This window comes from Neomonachus schauinslandi, chromosome 6, assembly GCF_002201575.2.
Source record: "Neomonachus schauinslandi chromosome 6, ASM220157v2, whole genome shotgun sequence".
Taxonomy (NCBI): Eukaryota; Metazoa; Chordata; class Mammalia; order Carnivora; family Phocidae; genus Neomonachus; species Neomonachus schauinslandi.
Window position 1 is genome coordinate 2,423,541 of NC_058408.1, and position 27,609 is coordinate 2,451,149.

Below are 27,609 nucleotides of genomic sequence, written 5' to 3' on the forward strand. Positions count from 1 at the left end.
TCCTGGCTGCACTGCAGACATCTGCGGCCTCCCCTCCCCGGCCCCACAGAGCAGCTCTGCCTCCAGCTGCCGGGCCTCTCCGGAGACACTGTTCGCACCCTCAGTCTCCCCATCCCATGGTTCCTTCCCCTCATCCCGCACGAACGCTCCTTTCTGGTCTTAAAACAAAACCCAGCGGCCAGCACGAAGCCCTTCCATCAATTCTGATTACCTTCAAGCCGCTGCCTCGGCCCTTTCTCCTTCCTTCCACGGACATGTCTCCAGACAGGGCTCGACCGTCGGGGCCCAGAGCCTGAGGCCTGCACACAGTCTTGTCCCTCTGACTCCTTCAAGGAGCTGGGTGACCCAGGGGCCAGGCCCGCGGCCGGGCCTCAGCTGTCATCTCGAGCGCCCCCTCCTTGGAAGGCCATCCTGGTGCCCCCCACGCCCCCTCACAGCCTGCCTGCAGCCTCGCCCAGTCCCTGCGCCCCGTAACTCGCGTGGGCCTGCACCAGCTACGCAGGGGACATACCCAGAGACATGGTCCTAGCCTGTACGTTACTTAGTCGCACGAGGAGAAGGACAAATTCCGAACGTAACAGCAAATACAACATTGATGTGACAGGTGGCTGTGGTGTGCCATAAAAGCACCAAGTTCCAAAATTCCATCCCCACTCGCTCTCCTCCTCTCTGTACTGGCACCCTTGGGGACCCCACCTAGTCCCCAGTTCCAACTACCACCTTCACGCCGAGGACATCTGAACCTGTCTCAACCCTGCCCTCTCCCTCGAGGCTCAAACCCCTCATCTCCACGGCTGGTGGACGGTCTTTCTGTCTGAACGTCCCGCGAGCACCCAGAGCTGACCTTCGTGTCTTCCCCGCAAACCCTGCCCTGCCCCCTGCCTTCATCCACCACCGGCTTTGCCGCCGTCCCAGCACCCAGACTCAGGGCATCTCTTGTTCTTTCTGCCCTGCTACCTCCCTCCTGCAGGCCGGCCGTGTCTCCTTGTGCTGATTCCTACACAGCAGCCGCGGGACGGTCTCTGGGGAACACTGGTTCGGAGATGTGATCACACGCCTGCTCAAAATCCTCTGACCCATCCCAGGGTCTTCAGAATAAACACCAAGCTCAGCGTGGGGTTCAAGGCCCAACGCACCTTCCAGAGTGAAACGGACTGAACCCAAACTCAAGTGCCACCTCGGGAAGCCCTCCCTGATTCCTGCAGATTATTCGTTCTTTTGGGCTTCTGTGTGCTTAATATTTTAGAACCTGTTGACACACAATTCACATGAGATAAACCTCAGCATTTTAAAGCGTACAACTGAGTGGTCTGCACACATTCGCAGGGTTTACGGAGACGGCCCCCACCACGTAGTTCCGGAACACGGCCACCACCCGAGAGGATGCGGTCACTGCCACCTTCTCCCCGCTTCATCCCCGCAACCACTAATTTACGTTGTGTCCTCGCGGACGTGCCTACGCTGGACCTCCCTTTAAATGAACTCACACAACCTGTGGCCTTTTGCTCCTGGCTCCTCCCTGAGCGCCTCTCGTGTTGTAAGCAGTGCCTCCCGCCCGGGGAGGGGGGGGTCATGAACGTCCGCGTACACGTCTGTGTCTGATGTGTTTTCAGTTCTCCGGGGTCAGACCTGGGAGTGGGGCTGACGGAGCGTGTCTCTGTGCTGTTCTGATGAGCCCCCGAAGCGCGTTCGTGGCGGCCGTGTGACCGCGTCCTCACCAGCAATGGTGGGAATCCATTAGATAACGAGCATACAGGACATAAACTAGGATTTCCCCAACTTCTCCCCTCACCCACACCTGCGACTCTCTGTTGTTTTGGTTCCAACCATCCGGTGGGTGTACGGTGCGGCTGTGACCGGGACCACCCTGATGACCAGTCGCCACTGGCTTACCGGCCACCTGTGTGCGTCTTCACTGTCCATTCAAATCCTCTGTCAACTTACCAACTGGCTCGGATTTCTTTTTACTGTTATGTTTACAGGGTCCTGTACGTACTCTAGCACAAGCCCTGGATCGGACAGAGGAGTTACAAGTATTTTCTCCCATCCTGCGGGCTGTCTTTTTACTTTCTGATTGTGTCCTTTGATGCACAAAGGTTTTTAATTTGGATGAAGTCCCATTTATTTATTTTTTGGTTGTTTCTACTTCTGGTGTCATATCTAGGAAAACACCACCTAATCCAAGGTCATGAAGATTTGCACCTGTGTGTTCTTCTGAGCATTTTGCAGTTTTATTTATTTTTTAATTTTTTTTTTTTTAAGGTTTTATTTATTTGACAGAGACACAGCGAGAGAGGGAACACAAGCAGGGGGAGTGGGAGGGGAGAAGCAGGCTTCCCGAGGAGCAGGGAGCCTGACGCGGGGCTCGATCCCAGGACCCTGGGATCATGACCTGAGCCGAAGGCAGACGCTTAATGACTGAGCCAACCAGCCGCCCCAAGTTTTGCAGTTTAAAAAAAAACACTTTTAGTTCTTATATTTGTCTTTGCTCGATTTGGGATTATATTCTGTTTACTGTGTGAGGTATGGATCCACATTCATTCTTTGCATGTGGACGGCCAGTTGGTCCAGCACCATTGGGTGGAAGACGATTTTCTCTACCAAGTGGTCTGGACACCATTGTCAAAATTCAACTGACCCTATTTGTGTGGTTTAACTTCTGGACTCTAAACTCTATTCGGCTGAGCGATAGGTCTGTCCGATCGTTCCGTGTTGCTCTCTAAGTGTCTGCACTTACTACAACGCGGTATGCATGCATGTCCATCCATCCACAGATACCCCACTGGATCACAAACCCCACGAAGGGAAGCTCCACATCTCACTTTTCTGTGTAACCTCTCCAGCTTCTGCCCCCACATTGCTCGGACGCCCTGCTCCCCCTGCCCCACACATGAGCACCCAGCATGCAGCAGCAACTCAATCCTGCCCAACACAGGAGCCTAGTTTCACATGTCCGTGCCCTTGGCCTGTGCTGTCCACTCACCAGCGGACCCTCCTCATCTGTTCTGCTCGCAGAAGGCCCACCCGTCAAGGCTCAGCTGAAACACAGCTCTGTCCCTGAAGTCTCCCTGCATCCCCATCGTTCACGGAGTGCTCTCTTCCTTGTCCCCCCGCTGACTCTCCTACTACGCTGTGAATTTTCTCCGCTACAACAGAGCTGTGCTGAGGGGAAGAACCGTCTAAACTTCCCACGTCTGTGTGCCACACGACCTGAAACAATGCTTTATATGAGGTGGGCACTGATGGAAACGTGCTCAACGGAAATGAAAGGGCCAGGCCAGGACTTGGCTGCCCCACCGCACCCCCTCCACCAACAGGGTCCCACCGCCCCCTGCACCCCCCACTGGAGACCCTGAGACCTTCCTTGGCTCTGGTGTTCCCTTGCTGTGTTCTCCCCACTCCATCTCCTGCTGGGACGGGGCTGTGTGTCCACTATTTGAACCTATTACCCAAGAGCTCTGGTCCCTGTTCACTTTCTTGCCCGAGTTCTGCTTTAATGAATCCCACGGTCACAACAACCACTCAGTGGGCCGCAAATTTCGGGTGCTGGGGTTTAGGGGTGACAGGCTGTGTCCCGAGAGCAAGGCCGTGGCCAGTGGCCCTCAGCAGGACCTCACCTGTAACTCCTTTTCCTCTTGCCTCAGCATATTGCGAAGGATCTGGGTGGCATGTTTTTGGAATTCGGGATCCTGGAAACGGAACAGACCAGTGGTGAGGGTGGGAGCAGCCTCGCAGCTTCTCTCCCACCTGCTGGTTCTCAGGCAGGAAAAGCCGGCAAAGCCGTTGGGGTCGTCCGTATGTTTGAGTGACCCAAAGCCCCTCAGCAGACTTCAGGCACCGGGTGTCCCTCCCGAATTCCTAGAGGCCTTGGCGACAACCACCCCTAGCACCGAACCACTCCAAGTTGGTTCCCAGCCCGCTGGCTCGTTCTTCTGTCTGACCACAGATCCCGGCCCCGTTCCTAACCGCACCTCGTCCTTCCGCTGCCCGTCCGGGTTCACCCCTGCTGCTGCCTGTGCTTTCCCGATCCGCTCCCCTTCTGTCCCCTTTCGTCCCTCAGGCAGCCTTCCCCCTACTCGTCCGTGTGTCCCACAGTCTTGTGACAGTGGCTGGCCACGGTCTTTAATGGACGCCCCTGTCCGCGCCTGAAGGGGTGCACCCTCCCTGCTGGCGGGCGGCACCCCAAGGGCCTCCGTAGGGTCCCCCCCATTGAGGAAGCACGTTGCCCGCTGCTGGCTGGGAAGGCCGGATGCATTCACGTGGAAGGTGGGCACTAAGGGTGGAGTGGCCCCTTCCACGCGGCCAGTCCTCGTTTTGTTCTGCGGACGCTCCTCACAGATCTCTGACTTGTCTCTGCCTACCAGCACGCCTGAAACAACCTGCTTTCCTCCCCACGGGGTGACCACGAGGACCGTTACCTGCAGCGGTTTGGGCCCTGTGATGCGCCGTGGAGGGGGCAGAGGTGGTGGTGGAGGCGGCAGGGGGACCACAAGAGCGACTCGGGGTGCTCCGGCGGGGGCAGGGTCCTGCTGCAGCCCAGAGACACCAGCGGATGAGGGGGAGGAGCCCAGGAGGGTCAGTGCGACGTAGGCACCGGCTGGAGGCAGACAGACAAGGAGAGGTTTGCTCAAGGCGCATGGTCCTGGTGGTGGACACTCAAGCGACAAAGGGGGTGGGGGGCGTCTTCTCCCTTCTTTCACGAAGCTTAGAATTCTGCAGATAAAACTCTCCACACTTCAATGCCCTGCCGCCCCCTAATTCCACTGGTACCCCTTCCTTCCCGTTCTTCACGCAGGATGCCCAAGCGGAATTCCACCCAGGTACGTGGCTGCCCTCCCCAGGGGCGGCCGGCCCTCGTGCCCTTCACCTCACTCACTTCCCTCAAGCCCCTGGTGCACAGAAGGTCCCGCCCTCCTCGGGCCGCCCGCCCGCGAACTCTTCCCTCAACTCTCTTGCTTCTGTTGGATTACCTGGGCAGCCCTGATGGTTGGGTCTTCCTGGCTGCAAACAGAATGTTTTTGCCTTTTCCCCCCAAATAGGCAACCACTGAGGAAGGCTGTCCGTGGAGGGGACAGGGGAGCGAGTGGCCCTGGAGGGAGCTGGTGCAGCAGGGTATGGTCTCCACGGGCGTGCAGGAACAGGGCAGGCCCAGTGGATCAAGACGACACGCGTGATCCTAGCTGCCTCGCTCACCCACAAAGGAGGCCCCGGGTCGAAGGGCTTGCTGCCCCAGCCCACCTGCGCCCCCGCCCCCTTTCTGGGCTCCGCTCTCTCCGACTCACATTTGATAAGCTTCACCACCTCCAGGTGTGAGCTGTTGGTCACCATGGTGCCGTTCACCTGTCAGGGGACAAACGATGGAGTGAGCAGGATGGACGCAGGGGATCCTTCTGAAGCTCAAACGCCACTCCTTCACAAAGCCACTTTCCAATGTTCCGCAGGACCCCCTGGTCATTGGGACTTTGCTTCCATTCACATGTGCTGTACGTCTGTCTTCCCGGCTGGCCTGTGAGCCTCCGGCCCCCGGCCCACGCCCCCGCCCAGCGTGCTTCCTCCTCACTGGAGGGCTGAGGCCCTGCCTCGCCTAGGATTCCCTTACTGCCTCCAGGACTCTGCGGCACCAGAGGCCGGGCAGATCCCAGCAGGTGGCAGATGGTAAGGCCCTCAGGTCAGCACTGTGTGGGGACAGAGTCCGAAGGCCCTGGGCCCCTTGCTGGTCTCAGCCTCCCCATCTTAGGTGTATTTTTGTTGTTTGTTAAATGGGAAAATAAAACCTATTCCAGAAGCTTGGTTACTTAGAGTCAAGAAGGGCCGAGGATGGGGCTCCAGGGGGCTGGTCCCCATATTCCTGGGGTCCTCTCGTGGCACCGCCCCCAACACAGCGGCCAGCCACCCCAGGGCGAGGCAGGAGGCTGGAGGGAGCCGGCCAGAAGGGGGGGCACTCACTTTGATGATCCGGTCGCCCTCTCTGACGCCAGCTCTCATGGCTGCCCCTCCTGTAGGGAGAAGACCTGGTCAGCAGAGCCCAGCCCCCCTCCCGATGTCACTGACCCTGCCCGGCAGTCCCTCCAAAACGTCTTCTCAGCCCTTTGTGCCAGGCCCTCAGAGGCCTGTGTGCCTCCTGCCCTGCTCCGGGGACGATCCCGTGAGCTGCAGGGGGCGTGCTGGCCACCCGGCTCGAGGCCAGGCTGCTGGTAGCCAGAGGGGCAGGCCTGGCTCCAGGACAAGACGTGTGCTTTATCGGAACACGTCTGGATGGGTCCCACGATCCGGTGGGAAGAATGAGTTATCTTATTACATGTAATTGTCAATGTAACAGTAATTATCAAGAGGAACAGGGAGAAACGGGTGAAAACAGGAGTTTTCAAACTGCTTCCTGAGCCCTGAGAGCCTCCTTCTGGGGTTCACACCAGTAAAGATGACAGTGACCACTCCTTTATCGTCTGTTTGAATTTGCTTTAGACCCGGGGCACCTGGGTGGCTCAGTCGGTGAAGCGTCTGCCTTCAGCTCAGGTCATGGTCCCAGGGTCCTGGGATCGAGCCCTGCATCGGGCTCCCTGCTCAGCGGGAAGCCTGCTTCTCCCTCTCCCACTCCCCCTGCTTGTGTTCCCTCTCTCGCTATGTATCTGTCAAATAAATAAATAAAATCTTTAAAAAAAAATTTGCTTTAGACCCTTTGCAGTTTCTCCTTTTATTTATTTTTAACAGATTTTATTTATTTGGGAGACAGAGTGAGAGAGAGCACAAGCAGGGGGAGAAGCAGACTCCCTGCCGAGCAGGGAGCCCGATGCGGGGCTCGGTCCCAGGACCCCGGGGATCATGACGTGAGCTGAAGGCAGACGTCTAACTGACTGAGCCGCCCAGGCGCCCCGTTTCTCCCTTTAAAAGGGGCGGGATTCGGAGCTCCTGCTGTGCATTACTGGAGGCCGTCCCTCGGCTGGAGGCCACAGCACCGTGACCGCTGTGTGGTTTCTAATGACTCAGTCCTGGTCTGGTTCACATCCATGAAGCGTAAGCAGCACGAGAGCCAAAGCAAGCTAACAAGTGGCATACAGACTGTGTTTCGGTGAATCTGTCCCAGATGATCATTCAATCCGTAAGCTGCATTTGTCTGATCAAAACAAAACTCCCACGAAGCACATATAGATGCTTCTGGTCTAAAAGGAGCTTCTACAGTGGAGATGCATTCCAAGTTCGGTTTCAACCCAGGGACTCAGTATTACACCCCCGTCTGCAGCCTGCTATTTACGGAAGAGCACTTGTGAGGAGCTTAAAGCACTCTAGGCTGTGTCTGGAAACCAAAGGTGGGAAAACACTGTCTCGCCTGATTTTGCAAAGAAAAGCAGTCTCCAGAGTAAAGGAACCAGAGAAGTCCTCCGACTTCAGTGAGCACGAGGATCACTGGGGGAATTTGTTCAAAGGCACGTCCCCTTGCCAGAGGGTGATTCAGTCCTTCTGGGCGTGGGCTCGGGACAAGGACGGCAGCCCCCACCCCCTGGGGTCCGGGAGACTCTCTTGTCGGCACCGACCACACTCTGAGAAACAGTGAGCTAGAGGAGACTCACGTCAGGGAGAGACAGTAACAACCACTTCGTTACTCCTGTGAGGTCAATGCTGACGCAGATGTCGTCTCTCCGTGTCTTCTCGCCCAAACACACGCGCATGCACGTGCACACAGAAACACACACAGACAGACAGACAGACACACACTTTCCAAAAGTCCGGTTTCCCTGGCAAGCCACCTTTCTGCCATTTTGTGTCCGGGTCTGACTGTGCTCAAGCCTCTGGCCACCCAGTCCATCCACCAAGCCGCCATCTCTCCAGTCCAGGAATAGGGAGAACGAGGGAAGCAGAGAACAGAAGCATCTCTTCGGAGCTCCATCCTCAGACAGGAAGACAAGCCTGCCACAGACCCAAGGGAACTCACAAACACACAAGCTGCGACTATTTACATCCTCCTGCGACGCACATACCTCGTTTGGGTCATAAATTTGAAAGTCTCCTTTCACCTTCCCCGTGAACAAATCCCAACCATTTCCCAAAACTACCAATATTTTTCTTCCCATTTTGCAATGTACTGAGTGTGAAATGCTGGCCTGCTTCCGACCTCCTTCCTCGTTTTGCCGCGCACGGCCTGGGGTGCTTCGCCGCTGCTGGGTTTTTACAAACGGGAGGTTTGGGGCAACCCCGCATTAGCCCGGTGCCCCGACAGCAGGTGCTCACTTCCCGTCTCTCTCACAGTCTGGTGATTCTCACAGTATCTAAAACTTTTCCATTATTCGACGTTTATGGTGATGTGTGCCAAGCGATCGCTGATGCACCAGCGTCACTGTGTGGGGGCCCCGCAGGCTGCACCCACATAAGACGGCCGACTTACCCAGTGCGTGTGTGACCACGGCTCCGCCGACCGCCGCTGCCCCGTCTCTCTCCCTCCCCACGGGCCTCCCTCGTCCCTGAGCCACGGCGGTGCGGACATGAGGCCAGTTAATAACCCTACGACGGCCTCGAAGCGTCGGGTGAAGGCAAGAGTCACACGTGCGGGGCTGGCAGTGAGAGGCGAGCAGGGGTGAAGCTTAGGGAGGAAGGCGTGTCCAGAGCCGACAGCCCGAAAGCCTGCGCCTCTCGCGCCAACGGTCAGCCGAGCTGTGAGCGCACAGGAAAAGTCGTCGGAGGAGATTAGAAGTGCGATTCCAGCGCGCACACAGGCCGAGGAGAAGCGAGCCGGCCTGCTGCTGACGTGGACAGGGTCGCAGCGGTGTGGACCGAGCATTCGAGCAGCCGCACACCCCCTTCTGCCGAAGTCCAGTCCAGAGCGAGGCCCCAGCGGGAAGGCCGAGCCGGGGTCGGAGCTGCGGGAACACAGCCTGGGGCCGGCAGGGGCTGCTTTGTGGGGTGTCGGCAAAGAAGCCGTCTCTGCAACACAGAAGTGGCTGGTGAAGCAGCAGGGTCCCCAGAAGGTGTAGCTCAGAGAATTCCTGGAGGTGGCTACGTGACCGACCAACTTCCCACGTGGACGAGACCGCCTTCTACGGGAAGACGATGCATCCGGGGCCCTCATGGCTGGACAGGAGGGGTCAGTGTCCGGCTTCCAAGCTGCAGAGAACAGGCTGCCTCTCTCGTTAGGGGCTAAGGCCGCCGAGACTCTAAGTGAAGCCCACGCTCGTTGACCATTCCGAACATCGCAGGGCCCTTCGGGGTGATGCCGACTCTGCTCCGCCTGTGCTCTGGAAATGGCCCAGCCAAGCCTGGATGACGGCTCGTCTGCCTGCAACAGGGTTGACTGAATGTCCGGAGTCCACGTTGAGACCTGCTCGGAAAACAGATCCCTCTCAAAATACCCAGCAGGGGCCCCTGGCTGGCTCAGTCATGGAACATGCAAGTCTTGATGGCGGGTCGTGAGTTCAAGCCCCGTGTTGGGCGAAGAGCCTACTTAAAAAAAAAAAAAAATGCACCCCCCCCGCCCCGCCCCGCCGCCCCCTGAGCTCTGACAGACGGACAAGAGAGGAGTGTTGTTTTCATGCCCGCCCACACAACGCCAACTCTGTAGCTCATGGATCAATGAGTCATTTCGACTTTCACGTCTTTTTTTTTAATATTTTATTTATTTATTTGTCAGAGAGACAGTGTGCAAGAGAGCTCAAGCAGGGGTAGAGGCAGAGGCAGAGGGAGAATCGGACTCCCCACTGAGCAAGGAGCCCGATGCGGGGCTCGATCCTAGGATACTAGGATCATGACCTGAGCCGAAGGCAGATGCTTCACCAACTGAGCCACCCAGGCGTCCCGACTCCAGTTTATTATCTGACAAATACACTTTGTGAGACCACGGCTGCCATAGATGATTCTGCTGATGGATCTGGGCAAAGTCAACTGAAAACCTTCTGGAAAGGATTCGTCATCCTTGATGTCATTGAGAACATTGATGGTTTGTGGGAAGAGGTCCAAGTATCAACATTCACAGGGGTTTGGAGGCTGACTGCAGCCCTCGTGGAGGACCGTGTGGGGTTCCGGGCTTCGCTGGAGAAGTTGCCGCAGATGTGGAAACAGCAGGGGGCGGGAAGCGGGACGGAACTGCTGCGATCTCAGGGTGCAATCTGAACGCACGTGGAGCTCTCCTTACGGAGGAGCCAAGCACGTGCCTTCCCCACGGGGAGCTCCTCCTGGAGGGGATGCTGTGAAGACCGCGGCCATGACCTCGATGGATTTCGGACAAACCTAGCGGATCACACAGAGGCAGCGCGGGAGAGGACCGGCTCCAGCTCTGAGAAGTGCTGCAGGACATCGTCCACGGAAGGAGGGGCCCATCGATGCTGCAAACTTCACCGTCTGATGTTCGGAGACTGCCACGGCCACCGCCGCTTCGGCAGCCACCGCCGCAGAGGCGAGACCGCCGCCGGCACAAAGGCTGTGACCGGCTGATGAGCAAGAAGGTGCTTTTCGCGAAGGCTCGTGTGTCGTGGTTTTAGACCTAATGCTACCGCACATGGCAAACCACGGTGTGACTCACCTCATGCACCTGGAAACCAAAATGTGTGTGACTTGCTTTACGGCGCTATTTGCTTTACCGTGGCGGTCTGGGACCGAGCCCCCCACGCCGCCGCCGTGAGCCCGTGACGCTCTCCACGTCGCCGCCCAGCCCCATCACTGAAGTTCACTCCTTTTAGGGACACTTGCTTCACACGCTTCCGCACTCCTTCCTGCTCACCAGCGTTAGCCGAGGGCGCCCGTAAGCGCTGGCTGGACCGACTTGGACCGGCCTGCGTACAGGCCCTTCCACCCGCTTCCTAGCCTGCCAGCGAGTTTTCACTCCCCCCTTCCAGACTATTCCTGAAATCCCACGTCTTCCAGGGAGGCTTCAGCCGCAAACTGCCGATCTCTCGACGCCGCCTCCTCCCTGCTGTCCCACGCTCGTCACTCGTCACTCCTCCTTTGGTCATTTACCATTTAAGATCAGTGCATCTGCAAACGCAGGCAACCGCTTGGGCTGGCGCATCATCCCCAACTGTAAAGTGGGGTCTCTGATCCGCCACAGAGTCTTCTGACCCAGTGCGAGGGCCTCCCTGACGTCCTGAGGGCCACTCTGCTGTTCTTCCCCTTCCCAGCCGGAGAGCATCAAGCGTGTCCCCTAGAAATCCTGTCCAGTGGCGCTGAGCTCTGGAGACGTCCCCAGACACCCCCGGGGACCAGGTCTAGAGCCAGGCATTCATGCCCAGAACCCGCCATGCGCACGTTCTCTGGCTCCCACGGCGGCCGCACATGCGGCTCTTGCACACCCAGCTGCACACACGTGGCTCTAGCACACGCGGCTCTCACGCTTGGCTGCACACACGCAGCTCTCGCACACTCACCTGCACAGGCGGCTCTTGCACACGCGCCTGAACACAAAGGCTCTTGCACATGCGCTCTCGCACACTTGGCTATGAACACGCGGCTCTCACGCTCGGCACACACGCAGCTCTCACACACTCACCTGCACACAGGCGGCTCTTGCACACGCGGCTGCACACACGCGCTCTCACACACTTATCTATGAACACGCAGCTCTCGCACACTCAGCTGCGCACACGCGGCTCTCGCACTCGGCTGCACACACGCGCTCTCACACACTTGGCTATGAACATGCGGCTCTCACACACTTGGCTGCACACACGCGCTCTCACACACTTGTCTATGAACACACGGCTCTCACACTTGGCTGCACACACATGGCGGCACACACGCAGCTCTCGCACACTCGCCTGCACACAGGAGGCTCTTGCACACGTGGCTGCGCACAGCGCTCTCAGACACTCGCCTGCACACAGGAGGCTCTTGCACACGCGCCTCTTGCACACGCGGCTCTAACGCTCGTCACACACACGGCTCTCACAGTTGGCTGCACACACACAGCGGCACACACGCAGCGCTTGCACACTCACCTGCACAGGCGGCTCTTACACACGCGGCTGTGCACACGCGCTCACACACTCGCCTGCACACAGGCGGCTCTTGCACACGCGTTCTCACACACTTGGCTATGAACACGCGGCTCTCACACACTCGGATGCACACACGCGCTCTCACACACGTGGCTATGAACACGTGGCTCTCACGCTTGGCACACATGCGGCTCTCACACCTGGCTGCACACACACGGCGGCACACACGCAGCTCTCACACTCGCCTGCACACAGGCGGCTCTCGCACACTCAGCTGCGCACACGCGGCTCTCGCACTCGGCTGCACACACGCGCTCTCACACACTTGTCTATGAACATGCGGCTCTCACACACTCGCCTGCACACACGTGCTCTCACACACGTGGCTATGAACACGCGGCTCTCGCACACTCGCCTGCACACAGGCGGCTCTTGCACACGCAGATGTGCACACGTGCTCTCACACACACTTGGCTATGAACACGTGGCTCTCACGCTCAGCACACATGCGGCTCTCACACTTGGCTGCACACACACGGCAGCACACACGCAGCTCTCACACTCGCCTGCACACAGGCGGCTCTTGCACACGCGGCTGCGCACACGCGCTCTCACACACTCGCCTGCACACACGCGCTCTCACGCACTTGGCTATGAACACGCGGCTCTTGCACACTCAGCTGTACACACGTGGCTGCCGTGTATGGACGGGCAGGCAGCACTCACCAGGCCGCACAGACTGCACCAGAACGATACGGTCCCCACTGACCGTGAAGCCGAAGCCATGCTGGTCCTTCTGGATAATGACACAGCGCTGAACAAGACCTGACAAGAGGTGACAAAGAAAGAAGGGGTCAGGGAGGCACAGTCGCTGGAAGGTTGGTGCATACGAGCTCGCACCAGCCCAGGAAGGCCCAGAAAGCCTTTCCAGACTAACCGATTCCCCAGACTCCTCCTGTCCAAACACTATGCTTGGCGAGTGACAGACCCTGTCACCGACTCTGCGTTCCACCTGAGGGTTGACCCTCCTCCCAGCACCGAGCCATCTCTCTTGCTCGGGTCTGTCTCTTTGGCTCTGGCCGGGTGAGGCTGGCCAGAGAAGGGGCAGGGCCGCGGCCCCGCTGAAGAGAGGTGTGACAGAGAAGCAGCCCTGTGACCAAAGCCCAAGGGAGGCTGAATTTCCATCAAATGAAGCCCAACGGGCGCGGCAGGTACAACACCCACGCTGGCCCTGCCGAATCCAGGAAAGGGTGCGTGGGAAGAGAAAACGTATGTCCACGCACAGAACGTAGAGGAAAAGAAAGAAGGCTGTGACTGCCAGCCGGCCCCATCCCTGGGGGTGTGAACCAGATGTCACACGTGCCTGCCGACGTGTGACCACCTCCTGCGGGGGACAGAGCGTGAGTTCCAGAGCTAGAACCCGACGGGTTTCAGGCCCTGCCTCTGTCCCCTCTGTGCTTGGGCACTGGGGCAAGTTTCTGAACCCTCTGTGCCTCAGCTTCCTCATCTGTAAAGCAGGATAACATTACTTTCTAGACTGACAGAAGGACAAATGAGCTAATTTATATAAAACATGCAACGTCATGCCTACCACATATCACAAGCTCAATAATACAAGCTAAAATCTGTCTGTGTGGGTGTTCACATCCGTGTCAATGTGTTAATGCCCCAAGTTTACCTGCTGCCTCAGAGGCATCGGAGGGCTGGCGGAGGTGGGAAGGGGACCTGCGTTCAGGCGCCGGCTCTCCCAAAGACAGGCTACTTAACCTGGAGGGTAATAAGGAAAGCACATTGGTGAGTTGGGAGGGGAGGGGCCAGCCTTAGGTGCTGGTAAAAGGGGCCCCAAGTCTTGGGTAAAGAGAGGCCAACCCTCTCACCCGGAACCCGCTGAGTCTGGTGGGAGATTAGCCAGGCCTACACCACTGCCAACACCGACTCTTTGGAATCCTGGGCTGGCAAGGCAAGCATGGTCTCTTTGATACCCAGCAAGGCGTGAAGGGCAAGAGCCCTCCCTGGAGTCAGGAGACAAAGAGACAGTGCAAAGGACGGGATGTGCACAGACACACACGCTTGTTGGGTCTTACCAGGCTGCAATGGGGCTGATGGAACAGAACGAAGCAGCAGAGAAAATGAATGCAAGAAAAAGGAAAAAACAAAAAAGCTAGTTAGTTTTAGGCGATGATTTGCAAAGAAAAGGGAGACTGGAGAGCAAGATTGTGGAAGGTCAAAACCACACGGAGACCCACGTGCACCCAGCAGAGGACGGTGGTGGGTGCAGCAGAAGGCCTCCCCAACTCGGACTTCATCTTGCCGTCCCCCTCCAAACCAGTGTCTCCAGGAGGGTAACTGGACATTTGATACTAACCTGTTGGGTAACTAGCATACACTTCTCTAGATAGGAAGGGCAGGGCAATGGCCCAAGCCTCTGAACACGCCACTTATCCTGTGGGCTATGGGAGGAGTCTGGCCGGTCTGGTGGTAGTATTCCAACTCACATCCACCCCCTGCCGGCAGCCAGCCTGAGGCACATTGCTTAGCAACTGTTAAGACCCTAAACCAACAAGGTACCCCAGGTTACCAAACCAGATTTACCACCCGATCTTGTCTTGAACAGGTCCCCTGCAGGAGTGGGGTAAGCTCGATCATTGCCATGCCTCTCCTTTCCGGAAGAGTGTACCTGCTGCCCCTCCGAGGGGGTCTCCCAGGCATATCTACAGCAAATGACCAGGTAGAATATTCATGGAGGCACTGTGTGCAGGGGCAAAGCACAGACTCTTGTAACTGTTCCCACCGGCGCCCGGTTCCCTAAACCGCAGTGTGACTGCAGGGCGCTCAGCTGCGTGCAAGGTGTAAGCTGGGAGCGGAAAGCAACGGCCTCAGGATGTGTTGCAGTGAAGACGACAAGAAGCGGAATTATGTGCACAGGGAATTATTTGTTTCTATGTGTTTCCATACTTGTTTGCATGCGCACAGAATGTCTGAAACAACTCTGGGAGGACACAAGAGAAACCCGCACCCTGGGTACCCGGGACACAGGGTTGGAGCTACAAGCTTCTCACGTTCTTGAATGTACCCTTTACGTTCTCAGTCGTGTGAAGGTGCGGTTGCTTCAAGTAATACATACAACACAACATAAATCACTTTTACAGTTAAAGAGGGGGGTCTTTTCCCCCTCACCTGGCACCCCTCTTACCTGGACAGGTGAGACTGCTTCTTACTGGCTGATCTTTGGATCAGAGAGAGAGGACACCAGGGAAGAACAGAGCGCGGAGCCCAGGAGAGAGACGCAGGAAAGGAGGAAGAAAAACAGAACAAAACAAGACATAAACCAGACAAGACACTGGAGTGGGCTGGTTCAAAAAAAGCCACAACTGAGCTCAGAAGGGCCTGGGAGTAGAAACCAGCCAGGGCGCAGGGGAGTCACCCTGCGAAAATGCACCTTGCTGCCCGGAACCTGTGCAGAGCTTCGCTATGGTCCTCGGGGAAGCTGGGCCACGGCGTGCAGCAGGGGCAGGGACGCGCAGGGGGCCGCCTCCTCCCGACTGCGGGGCTGCCTGGGGGTGGCTGTGGGCCCACCACGGCGGGGCTCAGGCGGCGCTCAGCTCATTGCTGGTCTGCCTACGGTCCTTCACCTGCTCTGGTTTCTGGCTCCTGCCTCTGCCCATACTGGGCCTGCCCCCTGGATGTCCTTCCTACCCCACGGCCGGTACCGCGTCTGGAAGCCAGACACGAGGGGGCACAGCCAGCAGCTCCAACTTCTGGCCGTCTTCAAATGACCCGACCGCTCCACCCACAGCGGGCCCTCCCCTGAGTTCAGCAGTAAGTGTTCTAGAATGTGCGGACGGTAACTGCACTCGCCGTGGCGACCGTTCTGCAACAGACGCATGTGCGGTCATCATTGAGCTGCAGCCTGTCACCTACGCTCCGTGAAACTGAAAACGGTGTCCCAGCGTCCAGACCCCTGCTATCTGACAGCCACCACCCACACGGAGCTATGCGAATTTACACTCGAAATAACACTTAAGATTCAGTTTCTCAGCTGCGCTGGCCACGTCTCAAGGTCTTCAGAGCTACATGTGGCTCGTGGCTAGCACAGCCCCTGGACCGTGCGCATCACTGCAGAGAGTCCTACCGGACGGCGCTGCCAAGGCACAAACATGAGGCGCGGTCACGCAGCGAGTGGGTGAGGCGAACGTAGAGAACTTCCGCACAGACACGGGGGCCCCACCCCGAGAGGCCTTCTATTCCAGCCGCTCATCTGCTGTCTTTGGCCGGATCCACACAACCCACCACTGGGTGACTGCACACAGGCGGGAACTCCTCCTCCTCGCCAGCTCAGGAGAAAGCCCGTTTCATCTGGGACAGCTCGGGCCTCCTCCTGGCCGCCGCTGGCCTCTGCGGCCCACTGGCTTCCCAGGCCGGTCTCAAAGCCTGGCAGCGGGGAGCTCTCAACCTGCTCTGCTCTGCACGTGAGCCGGCCGAGCGCTACTGCATATAATCGAAGGCCCACGAGGCTGTGGAGGGCATCCGGGGCATGGATGAGAGTCACTCCAGCAGGACATTTTCCCTCTGAGAGCTTCACGGAGGGAAACTCAGCACAAAAGCGGAGGAGGAGGATACGCCGGGGCAGCAGCTCAGCTGGATGGAGAACCCCGCCCCCCCGGGCTGTGGGGCCTGCTGGGCTTTGAGCCTGAGCAGAGACGCTGAGGGAGACCACGGCAAGGTTAAAATCTGAGAGATGAGGGCAGAGGGAGGTGGGAGGAATGTAGTTTGGCATGAAATAGGGGCCGTCAGAGAAGAGAGAACTTCGACGCGGGCTCCCCTCTTCCTGATGACATTCCCATGGAAATGTGGCAGCAGAGATCGGATTCCAATCGGCCTACACCTGCACCTGATGGGTGTGGGGAAGGCCCGGGAAGAGTGCAGACTCACCCCCGAATTTGGAGCTTGCTAAATGGCAGCCGCGAGGCAGATGGCCAGCCCGGCTTCTCAGTAAGCCCTGCGCCACCACGGCCAGCCGTGGCTTCCAGCCACAGTCCTGGATGACTGCAACATCCCCGTCTCCGCTCCCCTGCAGCGGCCTTCTCTGGTCCCCGATGGGGACCTGTCATTCCCACCTCACTGCCCAGGGTCCCGGTGTGCTCACTCTGCCGCTGCCGGCGACGGCCCCCACCCTCTCTCCCTGCTTCTCAAGGCTCTGGTCGGATGGCAGTGACCCCACCACGCTTCCCCTGGCCACGGCAGCCTGCATGTCCCTCACCCCAAGATTTTACTCTGAAAAATTTCAAACCCACGTTGAGGAAGTGGCACGATGAACACCCATACAGCCTTCATCCAGACTCACCAATTAACATTTCCACTTGCTTGATTTTTCTGATTATACATTTCCCCCCCCCCATTTCAAAGCTAGAAGACCGCATGGTACTTTATCCCTAAATACGTCAGCATAGATCCCCCAAGACCTTCGGGCTTCTATACAACCGGAGTGACATCAACACACCCAGCAGTTCTTTGACACAGAAAGATGACCTCATACATGTCCCCACTCCACCCCCCAACTGTCTATCGCTCTTCTCCACGCTGTGCTCCAACGGCCTCGGACCAGGTCCCACCGTGGAGCGCAAATCGCATTTACTCGGGCTCCTTGGCGTTCATTTGATCCAGAACCCCCACCCACGCTGAACACCGGTGTGTGGGAGAGCTCAGGCCGGTCATCTTTGTGGACGGCCTGCAAGGGACTTGTCTGTCTCTGCATGATTAGATTCACATCAAGGCTTTTAAGAGAGTATTACACAAGCGATGCTCGTTTCTGGTTCCACTAGGTTCTATCACTCTTGGGAGTTCACAGCAGTACAAGCAAATTTCCCATTTGAATGAGTGGGTGATCTGGGGTGATATTTGAACTGTTCCTTCTACATCTACCAGTGCGTGGTCTCTTGTAGAGAATGCCGTATTCTCCCTCTTCTGGAGTGGTGTCGTGAATGCATGAATTGTTTCCCCAAAGCAATGCATTATAGTCCATTTTTACCATCATGACTTTTCTTTTTAATGTGTTTGTTTTGTTTTTTAAAGTTCATTTTTTTTTTTTTTTAGAAATCTCCACGCCCAACATGGGGCTCGAACTCAAGATCCTGAGATCAAGAGTTGCACAACTCCACTGACTGAGCTGGCCAGGCATCCCTGTAATCATGAGTTTTTAAAGATTTTATTTATTTATCAGAGAGAGCGAGCGAGCTTGAGCACGAGCAGGGGGAGTGGCAGGCAGAGGGAGAGGGAGAAGCAGGATCCCCGCCAAGCAGGGAGCCCGAAGCAGGACTCCATCCCGGGACGCTGAGATCATGACCTGAGCCGAAGGCGGATGCAACACCGACTGAGCCACCAGGGCGCCCTCCTCATCACTTTTTAAAAACCGTTGGAGGTGCTGCATTTGGCTGGTAGGAGCTCCTGTTCCTTTCAAGTGTCACCATCCATCTTCGAGTGCATCCTTGCCTTCTGGACAACCAGATGCTCCCGGCTTACCTCGTACCTTCCCTGAGCCAGACCTGCAGTCGAACATTCCTGTGGGGAGCCCTGGTTCCTTTCAGCGGGACACATACGTGAGATAGGGTCTGGGTGCCGGGTGCTCCCTGCGGCCAGGCTGCTGCTCCTCCAGCCCCTGTGGCAGGCAGGATATTTGTGCAGGAAGGGAGAGTTCACATGAAAGTCTCCAGTGTGACTGTGGCGTGACAGGGTCATTCCTCGTCCTCCCCAATTCTGTTATTTTAGCCGCTCTCTCCCATAGTGAGAACCCGGGTCCCACACAAAAGCAACGCATTTGCTCGTTTGCCTGCTGCAGGATACACGCCGGACGGTGGCGGAAACACCGCACCGACTCGTGAGGTGGGAGTCTCCCTGCAGTTCCTTTGGTCCTTGGACTGCGTCCCACCGCCTTCGTGCCCATCCATCTGCAATGCATGCAGGCTCTTTTCTGATTTGCGCTTAATTTGGGGGTTTGCTTTTCTCAGACTTATTTATCTAATTTCATTTTTTGAACTTGCTAAGCATTTACACCATTGAAAACTCAAAATGAAACTTTAAAAGAAGTACATTAGGGCGGCGCCTGGGTGGCTCAGTCGTTAAGCGTCTGCCTTCGGCTCAGGTCATGCAGGGTCCTGGGATCGAGCCCCGCATTGGGCTCCCTGCTCGGGGGGAAGCCTGCTTCTCCCTCTCCCACTCCCCCTGCTTGTGTTCCTTCTCTCGCTGTGTCTCTCTCTGTTAGAAAATAAATACAATCTTTAAAAAAAAAAAAAAAAAAGTACATTCAGAACTGTCCCTATCCCGTCCTCCCACTCCTCCAAGGAAACATTTTCATTTGTCTTCGGCTTCCTTTCTGGATTTCTTCCTGGGAAGTTAAGCAAATACGCAGAAATATTCTTTTTCCTTTCTTGCTTACACAATAGGGGGTATCTCATGTATTCACACTTTGCCTTTTTCGTTTAACCTATCCTCAAAGTGACTCTGTATCAGTTCACAGAAATCTGCCATTTCCTTGTCCTTTCGCTGGGCCCACACCCTGCACGCCGGCGTCCCTCCCTCAACTCCGCTCCCTGTTACCTGCTAGAGGGCAAAGGTCTCAGCATGTACTTTCCAGTAGGCTCTCCAGCAGCAGGAGGCCCCAAAGAGCCACCTGCAAATAGAGGCCGAAGACGCCCTCCTCATCACGGCCCGCAGGTGCGTGATGCAGCCCGGAAACGTCTGGTGACCTTCCAGAGTGCAAAGTCAAAAGTGCCCACATATCCCTTCTGTTGGCCTATGCGGGTGTGTGTGTGTGTGTTTATTTTTTAAAAATTAGTTAAAAATTGAAGATCGGGCAATTGTTAAAAATTGAAGATCAGGCAATTTCACATTAACAAGATACAGGTTTCTGGTTTCTTGGAAATGGGGGGAGTTCGGCACCACTGTGCTTCTGATCTCACTCAGTGACCGTCGGCTGGTGGGAGCTCCTGCCCTCCCCATCCTTACTCCATCCCACTGGCAACGTGGAGCAGAGGAACAGCCTAGAATGTCCCTGTTCCTGGATACCAGTTACTAAGTGCCTCCCACCTTCCAGGCAGCTGCTGACCACCCGACACACACCATCCACGGAATCATCACGAAGTCTGGCCATGTGGGTAGCTCACCCCATACTCAGAGCGAACACGGGGGCTAAGTCAGTGGAGTTAGGATTCACCTGACTTCAAGGTCTGTGCCCCTAAAGGAGAAGTTATCTCACCTGTGGCCCTAGGAAGATCTAACTGGCCTTTAGTGGACCTTTCCTCCTATTTTCTTTTCCACACACGCGCATACACGCACACAGAACGTATGTACATGGGACAACACACGTGCACACACGATACATACATGACACACGTGAGCTCACGGGATGCAGATTAGAACACACATGCCCTGTAGGTCTTGAAAGATAACACGATAAATACACAGAGATTAGATCGCACACCATACGTGGGCTGACCAAGGTCTCCTGCGTTTGGGCAAAGTCACGTTCCCAGGCCCCTCCCCGAAGCCAGGAGCAGCAGGAAACCAGGAAAGAGCTACCTGGCCAGGACCTTCGTTCTAGATAAAGTCCACACTTGCTGAACCCTGACCTGGTCTTACGGGTCTGGTCTCCCTTATCTTCCAGGGTGGAGGAGCTCGAAGCAGCCTCCCGGCACCCTAACTTCCCCAGGATTCCGCGTCTGGGTGGAATGTTCCCCATGGTCGGAAGCTGGCGAATTGTCCCAGGCCTGCACATCCCCACGGTGAAGGGAAGACACACACGTCCCCTTCGAGCTCGTGTCCTTGAAAACACTGGGACACAAGGGGCACAGATCAAACATGAGCAGTGTGGATCAGAACCAGGGTGAAAAGTTAAGGCCTCGAAGGGTGCGGTATAAAACAGCTGGGTTTGGAATCAAGGACACTCAGGAGCTAATCCCAGTTTTGTCTCCCGCCTGCCTGACTTCCGTGCATGGGGGTCCCGTCAGCTGTAAACCAGGGGGTGGCCAGGTCATGTCCTGGCTGCAGAGAGGCGTGGGACTCACTCGACGCTCCGGCCGGGACCCGACTCAGCGGCTCTGTGGTGTGCAATCTATCTCCGTTTCCACAAGCAGCCCAGGCGACGGCCATTCAGGGAACCGTCACTGTGTGGAGTCCTGAACGCACCGTCCCCAGGGTCCCCAGTGGACCTTAGCCCTCCAGGTCAAGGTCGCCGGCCACGGCCCAGGGCAGCATCTGGGGCATGCAGCGTGCTTGTGCCCCACGTCTGCTGAAGGGCTGTGCATGCGCCTCCTTTCGGGGCCAGTATGAGCGTCACAGAGGCCTCGTTCGTCAGCTTCCCTGACGGTGCAAAGTCCTGTGCAAATCCACTCAAGGTCCACACCAGGCGGCCGACACTCAACGTGCCAGAGGTGAGGGCCACAGACGGTGAGTGGACGAGAGACGGAGAAGTGAGGACGAGCCCGGTGTGTCCGGTCCTCTGCTTCCACGCAGCTCTCAGACGGCGTGTCACCCCAGGTACACAGCCGTGTGTGCGGGGAGGCTGAGCTCCGGTGGGCTGAGCTTCAACACCAATGTTTCACACACGGCCCACGCGCTACGGTTAGGAAAACACACTTTTGGGGTGAAATACGGGCTCAAGCTCAGCCTTCTCCTGGCTGTCACCCCACTGAGAAGCCCCCCGTTTCTCAACGACAAATGTGGAAAATACCACTTTTGTCCAAGGGTGCCTGGGAGCGCCGAATCCCCCCACCGAAACCTCGAAGCCGACCTGTGCAAGCGGAAACCCACCTCCCAGCCGAGCCTAGCCCTACTCCTGAGCAAACGTCTCCTCCTGAGGTGAACGCCGGAGCCCGATTACCTCGGACACCCTGTAAGTCGAGTCGCCGCCAAGTCCTACTGCTATTACCCTCTGCTAGGTCTGGACCCACCTGCCCCTGCCCCTCTGGCCCCTCCCCCAGGACGACCGCTCCCCTCCCCAGAATCCAGCCGTTCTCTACACAGCGATCTTTTAAAGAGACACATCAGAACCTGGCAGTGCTTTCCGGGCGTCCAAGTCCTAGCCCAGCCTACAGGTCCCCCAGCAGCCGCCCTCGGCCTTCCTCCTGCACGGCAGCCCCAGCAGCCCGCCGTTCCCCGAGGTCATCACACACTCACTCGCCAGGGTCGGCACAAACGCCTCTCCCTCCGCGAGGCCTTCGCTGATACCCCGCTATGCGGGTCTCCCCTGAAGTCTTCCCTGTAGTGCTCGCTCAGGGCTGACCAGTCATTTGGTGCTTTGGGGATCATTTCATGTCTCCTTTCCCCATTTACCGATAAGCTGTTGTCTCCGTTCTCCAGAGCACACAGCAGCTCCAGAACACAGCAGATTTTCAACAAATAGGAGCTGAAAAATAAAATCAGACAATACGTGCCAAGGAACTCTGCAGACATCCAAATATGACAACACGCACACACCTGTCCTCAAGAGTCTGAGTGGTCTCCACAGGGCAGAGAAGTCAGGACTAAACTCACAGCCTCCTGAAGTGGGAGGGAGCTCTAGCCTCTCCTCGGGCGTACGCAGGGAGCGCCATCAAGCTGCGGTCAGAACTGTTGAAGCTCCCACAGTCCTCAGTCTCCCAGATTTCTACAATTCCATTCTGCACACAAAGCACTAAACAAGAAAATGCGTGTTGAAGTGTGTTTGTAAGGACAAGGTGGACTGGGGAGAAAGAAGGCCAAAGAAGGAACGGGAGAGGCGGCCCACGGAGCAGAGTGCGGGAGGAAGGGCCGAGTCCCGAGGGGCAGCTCAGCGTGGGAAGACGCTGGAGGGGAGGAACAGTGTGAGACAGCAGCTCCGAGGCCGTCAGTGTGACCCGGGGCGGAGGGAAGGATCGGACAGGAGAGACCATGACATAAAGCAGAGAAAATGCGGTTTCCACCCCCACTCTGCCGCATGCGGGCCAGGGCGGGGGGGGGGGGGGGGGGGAGGGTGGTCTTAGGAAACTCTGGAACGCTGAGTCTCTCCACCTGAACAACGTGGCCAGCCCACCTGCCAGCTCCACCTGTCTCAGGAGCAGCTGTGGGAATTAAATGAGGGGGCGTCTGAAGGCTTGGGAAATGCTGAGGCACATCGCAATGACTGGGGAGAGGCTGGGGCCTGCTGCTGAAGGCTTCCTGGGGTTCGCGGGATCAGGGCAAGCCTCGGTTAGCACAGGTCTGATGGCAGAGGCCAGAGTGGGCCGGAAGGGAGAGGCCGGAGGCGCAGAGAAGCCGTGGGGCCAGGCTGACGTGCGCCTGAGCACGAGCACTGCTGTGGAATAAACCGGGAAGGGCAGGTGGGAGAGAGGCCGGGGTGGGGGCGCATGACTGCCTCCTGTCCTGCCCACGGGGAGCTGGGAGCCACTGGGGCCGCCGCAGGGCACTGCCAACGTGCCGGTTTGAAGTGAGAGACTCAGTATAAAATACCCACGAGGTTTTAGAGACTTAATACAAAAAAGTGGAGGAATGTAAAGTATCAATTCTTTCAATATTGTTTACATGCCAAGATAGCAATATTTTGAGTAGACTGAGTTAAATGAAATATATTACTAAAATTCATTTGTCCTACTCCTCCTTACTTTTTTTCATTTTTAAAAGATCTTATTAAGTAATCTCTACACCCAACATGGGGCTCAAACCCACAACCCCGAGATGGAGTTGTATGCTCCCCTGACTCAGCCAGCCGGCCCCCCCTCCTTGCTACTTTTTGAAGGTTTTTTTTTTCTTTTTTATTTGACAGAGAGATAGAGACAGAGCACAAGTAGGCAGAAAGCAGGCAGAGGGAGAGGGAGAAGCAGGCTCCCCGCTGAGCAGGAAGCCTGACGCGGGGCTGGATCCCAGGACCCTGAGACCCGTGACCCGAGCCAAAGGCAGCCACTTAACTGACTGAGCCACCCAGGCGCCCCATCTCCTTGCTACTTTTATTTATTTTTTTATTATTTTTTTCCCTCGCTGCTACCTTGCTGTGGCTACTAGAAAGTTCTCAATGCCACATGTGGCCTGAGTTCTGCCCTGCTGCACAGTGCGGGAAGGGCCTCCCTTGGCCACACTTGGCCTTCTCCCCCGTGGCGGGGCCTCCAGCCCCTCAGACCAGGCAAAGACACCACCAGCAGCCGGCCCAGAGTCGGTACAGCCTTCCACCAAAGCACTGGGCGCACAGGCGCTGACCTCTCTCCCCTGTTCTCGTCCGCTGGGCTGTGAGCTCCCGAAGGGCCCCTCTCGGCGGCCCCAGCGAGGAAGGAGCGAGGAGCTCTGAGGAGTGGCCCTCTCCAGCGCTTGGCAGACAACAGGCTGACCGGCAGGCACCCTCTCTGCAGTCGGGACCCAGCACCCATCCGCCTCCCTGCTCATCACCACAGGCACAGACTCACACCCGATTTACTGAATTGGTCCACACATTCCTCGGAAAAACCCCAGGGCCTGGGCTGCACCCAGGGAGTCAAATGGGTATTGAGCCGCAGGGTGGTCAAGTGTGGAGCTGGACGGGGTACGTCTGCATCGTGGCTCTGCTTCCGACTGCCTGTGGGGCTTGGGGAAAATGACTCCCTGGCTGTGACCCTCGGTGTCCGCATCCACAGAACTGGAACACTAGCTACCTATCCCGTGGGCGCTTGCAGGAGCTGGTGAACGCACGGAGTATCTGGCGTAATGCCTGGCACGCGGCCAAGCCTGAAAAGTGGTTGCCGTTCTTGCCCTGAGGCCCCGAGGCAAACCGCACAAGTGAGCTACCACCGAGCAATCCCACCGCGGCTTGAGCACAGGAGAAAAGGACGTGGGGTTCTCGCACGCCGTTGTGACCGGCTCCTAGGCCTGCTGCGGAGCCCGGTCCCCACTGCCGCGCTCCGGTCTCTGTGTCTCGGGACGCCGGTGCCGAAGCTGCCCTTCCCTTCACTAGCACGTCACTGCAAGACCACAGCGTCTCCGGCTGCGGAGGCCCGGCTGGGTGCGCAGGGCGGAGGCGGGGCGGGCAGCACACGCGAGGGAAGCCACGGAGGCCGTCACGGCTGCAGGGAGGGGGCGGCACGGGCCGTCTAGACATCTGGGTTCTAGACCAACTCTGCCCCCGTCTTTCTGAACACCCTTGGAAAAGGAGAAGAAAATGATATGGAATCAGCATGTAATACATTACAGACCTTCATTTAATCCTCACAACAACCTGATGAGGTAGACGCTGTTATTTGCCTTGACTGACGAGGAAAACGAGAGTCAGAGAAGCTCAATAAGTTGCTTAAGGACACACAGCTATTCAATGGTAGAGCCAGACATGAGCTCAAGCCTGCTGGACGCCAGAGCCAACGTTCCCCTCTGGGCGCCTTGGCTTCACCCCTACACTGCAGGGCTGGGCCAGGTCACCTTCCCCTGTCTCGTTCTCATCACGCACCATCCTCCGCCCCCCACGGGGTGTCCTGGGCACACCGGGTCTGTGCACCCCGGGGGGACGCACACAGAACTCAATTTATACACCCGAGAGGGAAACGACAGACACCATCCCCAACAGTGACCTAGAAGCACGCTGGAGTCCGTGCTGGGGACGTCCGCAAGGCGGCCGGGGAGAGTTTTATTCCGTTAGCCGGTCTGAACAAGAGCCAAGGAAGAGCAGAGCTCAGAACCCACAAGACACAGGCCGAGCCCATGTCCCAGGGCCTGAGGCCGGGGAGTGGGGGTGGAGGGCCTCGGTCTGGGGCCTGACGCATCCTCCTCACCTGCGTAGCGGCCCCCCGTGTGACAGCGGACAAGACACCGAACACCTCCCAGTCCCAGCCTCCATGGCAGTACCGTGTGCGACAGAGCATCGCCCTCCCACAGGGCCCTGTGAAGCCACCACTATTTGGAAACCCAGAATCACTCTGCAGGCGTGTGCTGTCTCACCTCCAGTTTTCCTGAAAAGTAACTACCTGTGTTCTAAGTAAATCCTCCGGAAGCGGTGACAGTACCCAAGGCCCACCACGCTGGGGACTTGGCATCGACAGAGTTATGCTCTGATGACCCCACAGATAAAGGACGAACCGCAAATCAATCCCGAAGAACAGCCAATCTAAGAAGTCTCCATCTGCCTTGAAAAAATCTGTCACCTGGCTCAGAATTCACTTTTCTAATTTACTTTGTTAGGGTGGGTTTTAAATTTGTTTTCGTTCCCTGAGTTCGTATCAAAATTGATGGGAAATACTGGGTGGCAGGGGAAAGTTCGCCTTTGGTTTTAAAACTGCCAAGCTTCAGCCACAGAATGACAATTCAGGCAAGCTGCGGCCCTTCCTCACCAACCCTCTGCCGCGGGACCCTCGGCAGGTGGGTCACCTGCAGGGCACAGCGCGGGAGCCCCCAGCGGTACTGAGGAGCCCCTGAGTCAGGAGAGGGACAAAGGAGGGCAAGTGGGGGAGGACCTGAATCCCTCTTCCACCCTTCTCAAGACTGCCCGGACACTCCCCGCCTTCCGGAAGCTTCCCTCAACTGACTCGCCGGCCACTCCTGTTGTTCACACCGTCTGGCCCTTAGGCTTTTGCCTGGTGCTGTAAGGACACATCCCTGCCCCCACGTTGCTTTAAAAGGGAACTAGTAACAAAACACCTGCTCCAAAGGGGGGACTGCAGGACCGGACTGCGGGTTTAGCGGGGCAACTCCACGCAGCCACTCAGAGGGGCCTGGCCGGGAAGGGGGGAGGGCGATGGGCGGGCCGCAGACCAGGCTGCACCGCCCCAGGCTGCGGGCTCTTCGGAGCCTGACCCAGGCCGAGCTGTGGGAAGACTAGGGTTTGCAGGGCTCTGACCACTTCCAGCAAGGGCTGCCTTATACCCTTTCCTACTGAATACAACCTTCTGCGTGCAGGGGTGTCAGGAGACAAGAGTCACTGGAGCTGGGTGACTGGACACGCCCACCCCGTGCCGGTGAACAGACCGGGCTACGTTTCAGAGCACTCAGTGCGCCTCAGGGGTCGGAGATCATGATCAGGCAGCGAGCGCGCAGGGGTCTCACCACGGCCTCCCAATGGTTTGAAGGCCTGGATTAAACCTCAGCGGCAGATCTTGGCTTCCTCACAGAGTGCGGGGCGTGCGCACACGTGCAGGCGGGGCAGTGATGGGGACAGGGATGCACGAGCCAGAGGGCCCCGCAGCCACTTTCTGGGGACCTAGAAACACACCCTCATTCCCCCAGGCACAGATCACATCTCAATGAGGTTTGTTCTAGCAACAAGGCACCTCCTGCCACCAGCAGGGAGATACGGTATTTCAACGCGGAACCTGCTGGTCTGCGGAACATCATCTTTAAGAAAGAAACCCGGACTGGCCAGGAGAGAATCCCTGGGACGACACACGGATTTTTCCCATCGGGCCAGACACGCACGCATCTCAGGGAAGATGTGCTGAACGATGAATGACCAACCTTGAAATTCCAACTCCGCCCAAACCCCAGTGTGCAAACAGCTGCCCCGCGCCCCCCACCCAGGCTCCCATGGCTGAGCTCAAGTCCTACCCTGGCCTACCTCAGCTGGTCCGGGGGCCTGTGGTCACGCTGTCCCCGTGCCCTGCGCCCGAGTCCACAGGCACCACCGATGCCAACGTGTCCTGGTGCTTCACTGCTCTGAGTCACTCACCCATGTCGGTCGCATCCGCCTCCTGCGAGCGCAGCGCTGGGCACGCGGGCACCCACAGACGGGTTCCAGGAG

General features: G+C 57.4%; 1 protein-coding gene across 3 annotated transcripts in view; it reads right to left on the minus strand.

Annotated features, from left to right (window-relative positions):
* The window catches only part of ARHGEF11 (Rho guanine nucleotide exchange factor 11), an 84,099-nt gene that overhangs the window by 28,794 nt on the left and 27,696 nt on the right, over window positions 1-27,609 (minus strand). For all 3 annotated transcript variants that reach the window (XM_021682078.1, XM_021682074.1, XM_021682077.1), the window contains exons 2-7: window positions 13,594-13,682; window positions 12,642-12,740; window positions 5,947-5,996; window positions 5,283-5,340; window positions 4,419-4,597; window positions 3,618-3,689 (exon numbers count right to left, since the gene is read on the minus strand). In XM_021682078.1, coding sequence (XP_021537753.1) covers window positions 3,618-3,689; window positions 4,419-4,597; window positions 5,283-5,340; window positions 5,947-5,996; window positions 12,642-12,740; window positions 13,594-13,682 — 547 coding nt within the window. The remainder of the gene's footprint in view (window positions 1-3,617; window positions 3,690-4,418; window positions 4,598-5,282; window positions 5,341-5,946; window positions 5,997-12,641; window positions 12,741-13,593; window positions 13,683-27,609) is intronic.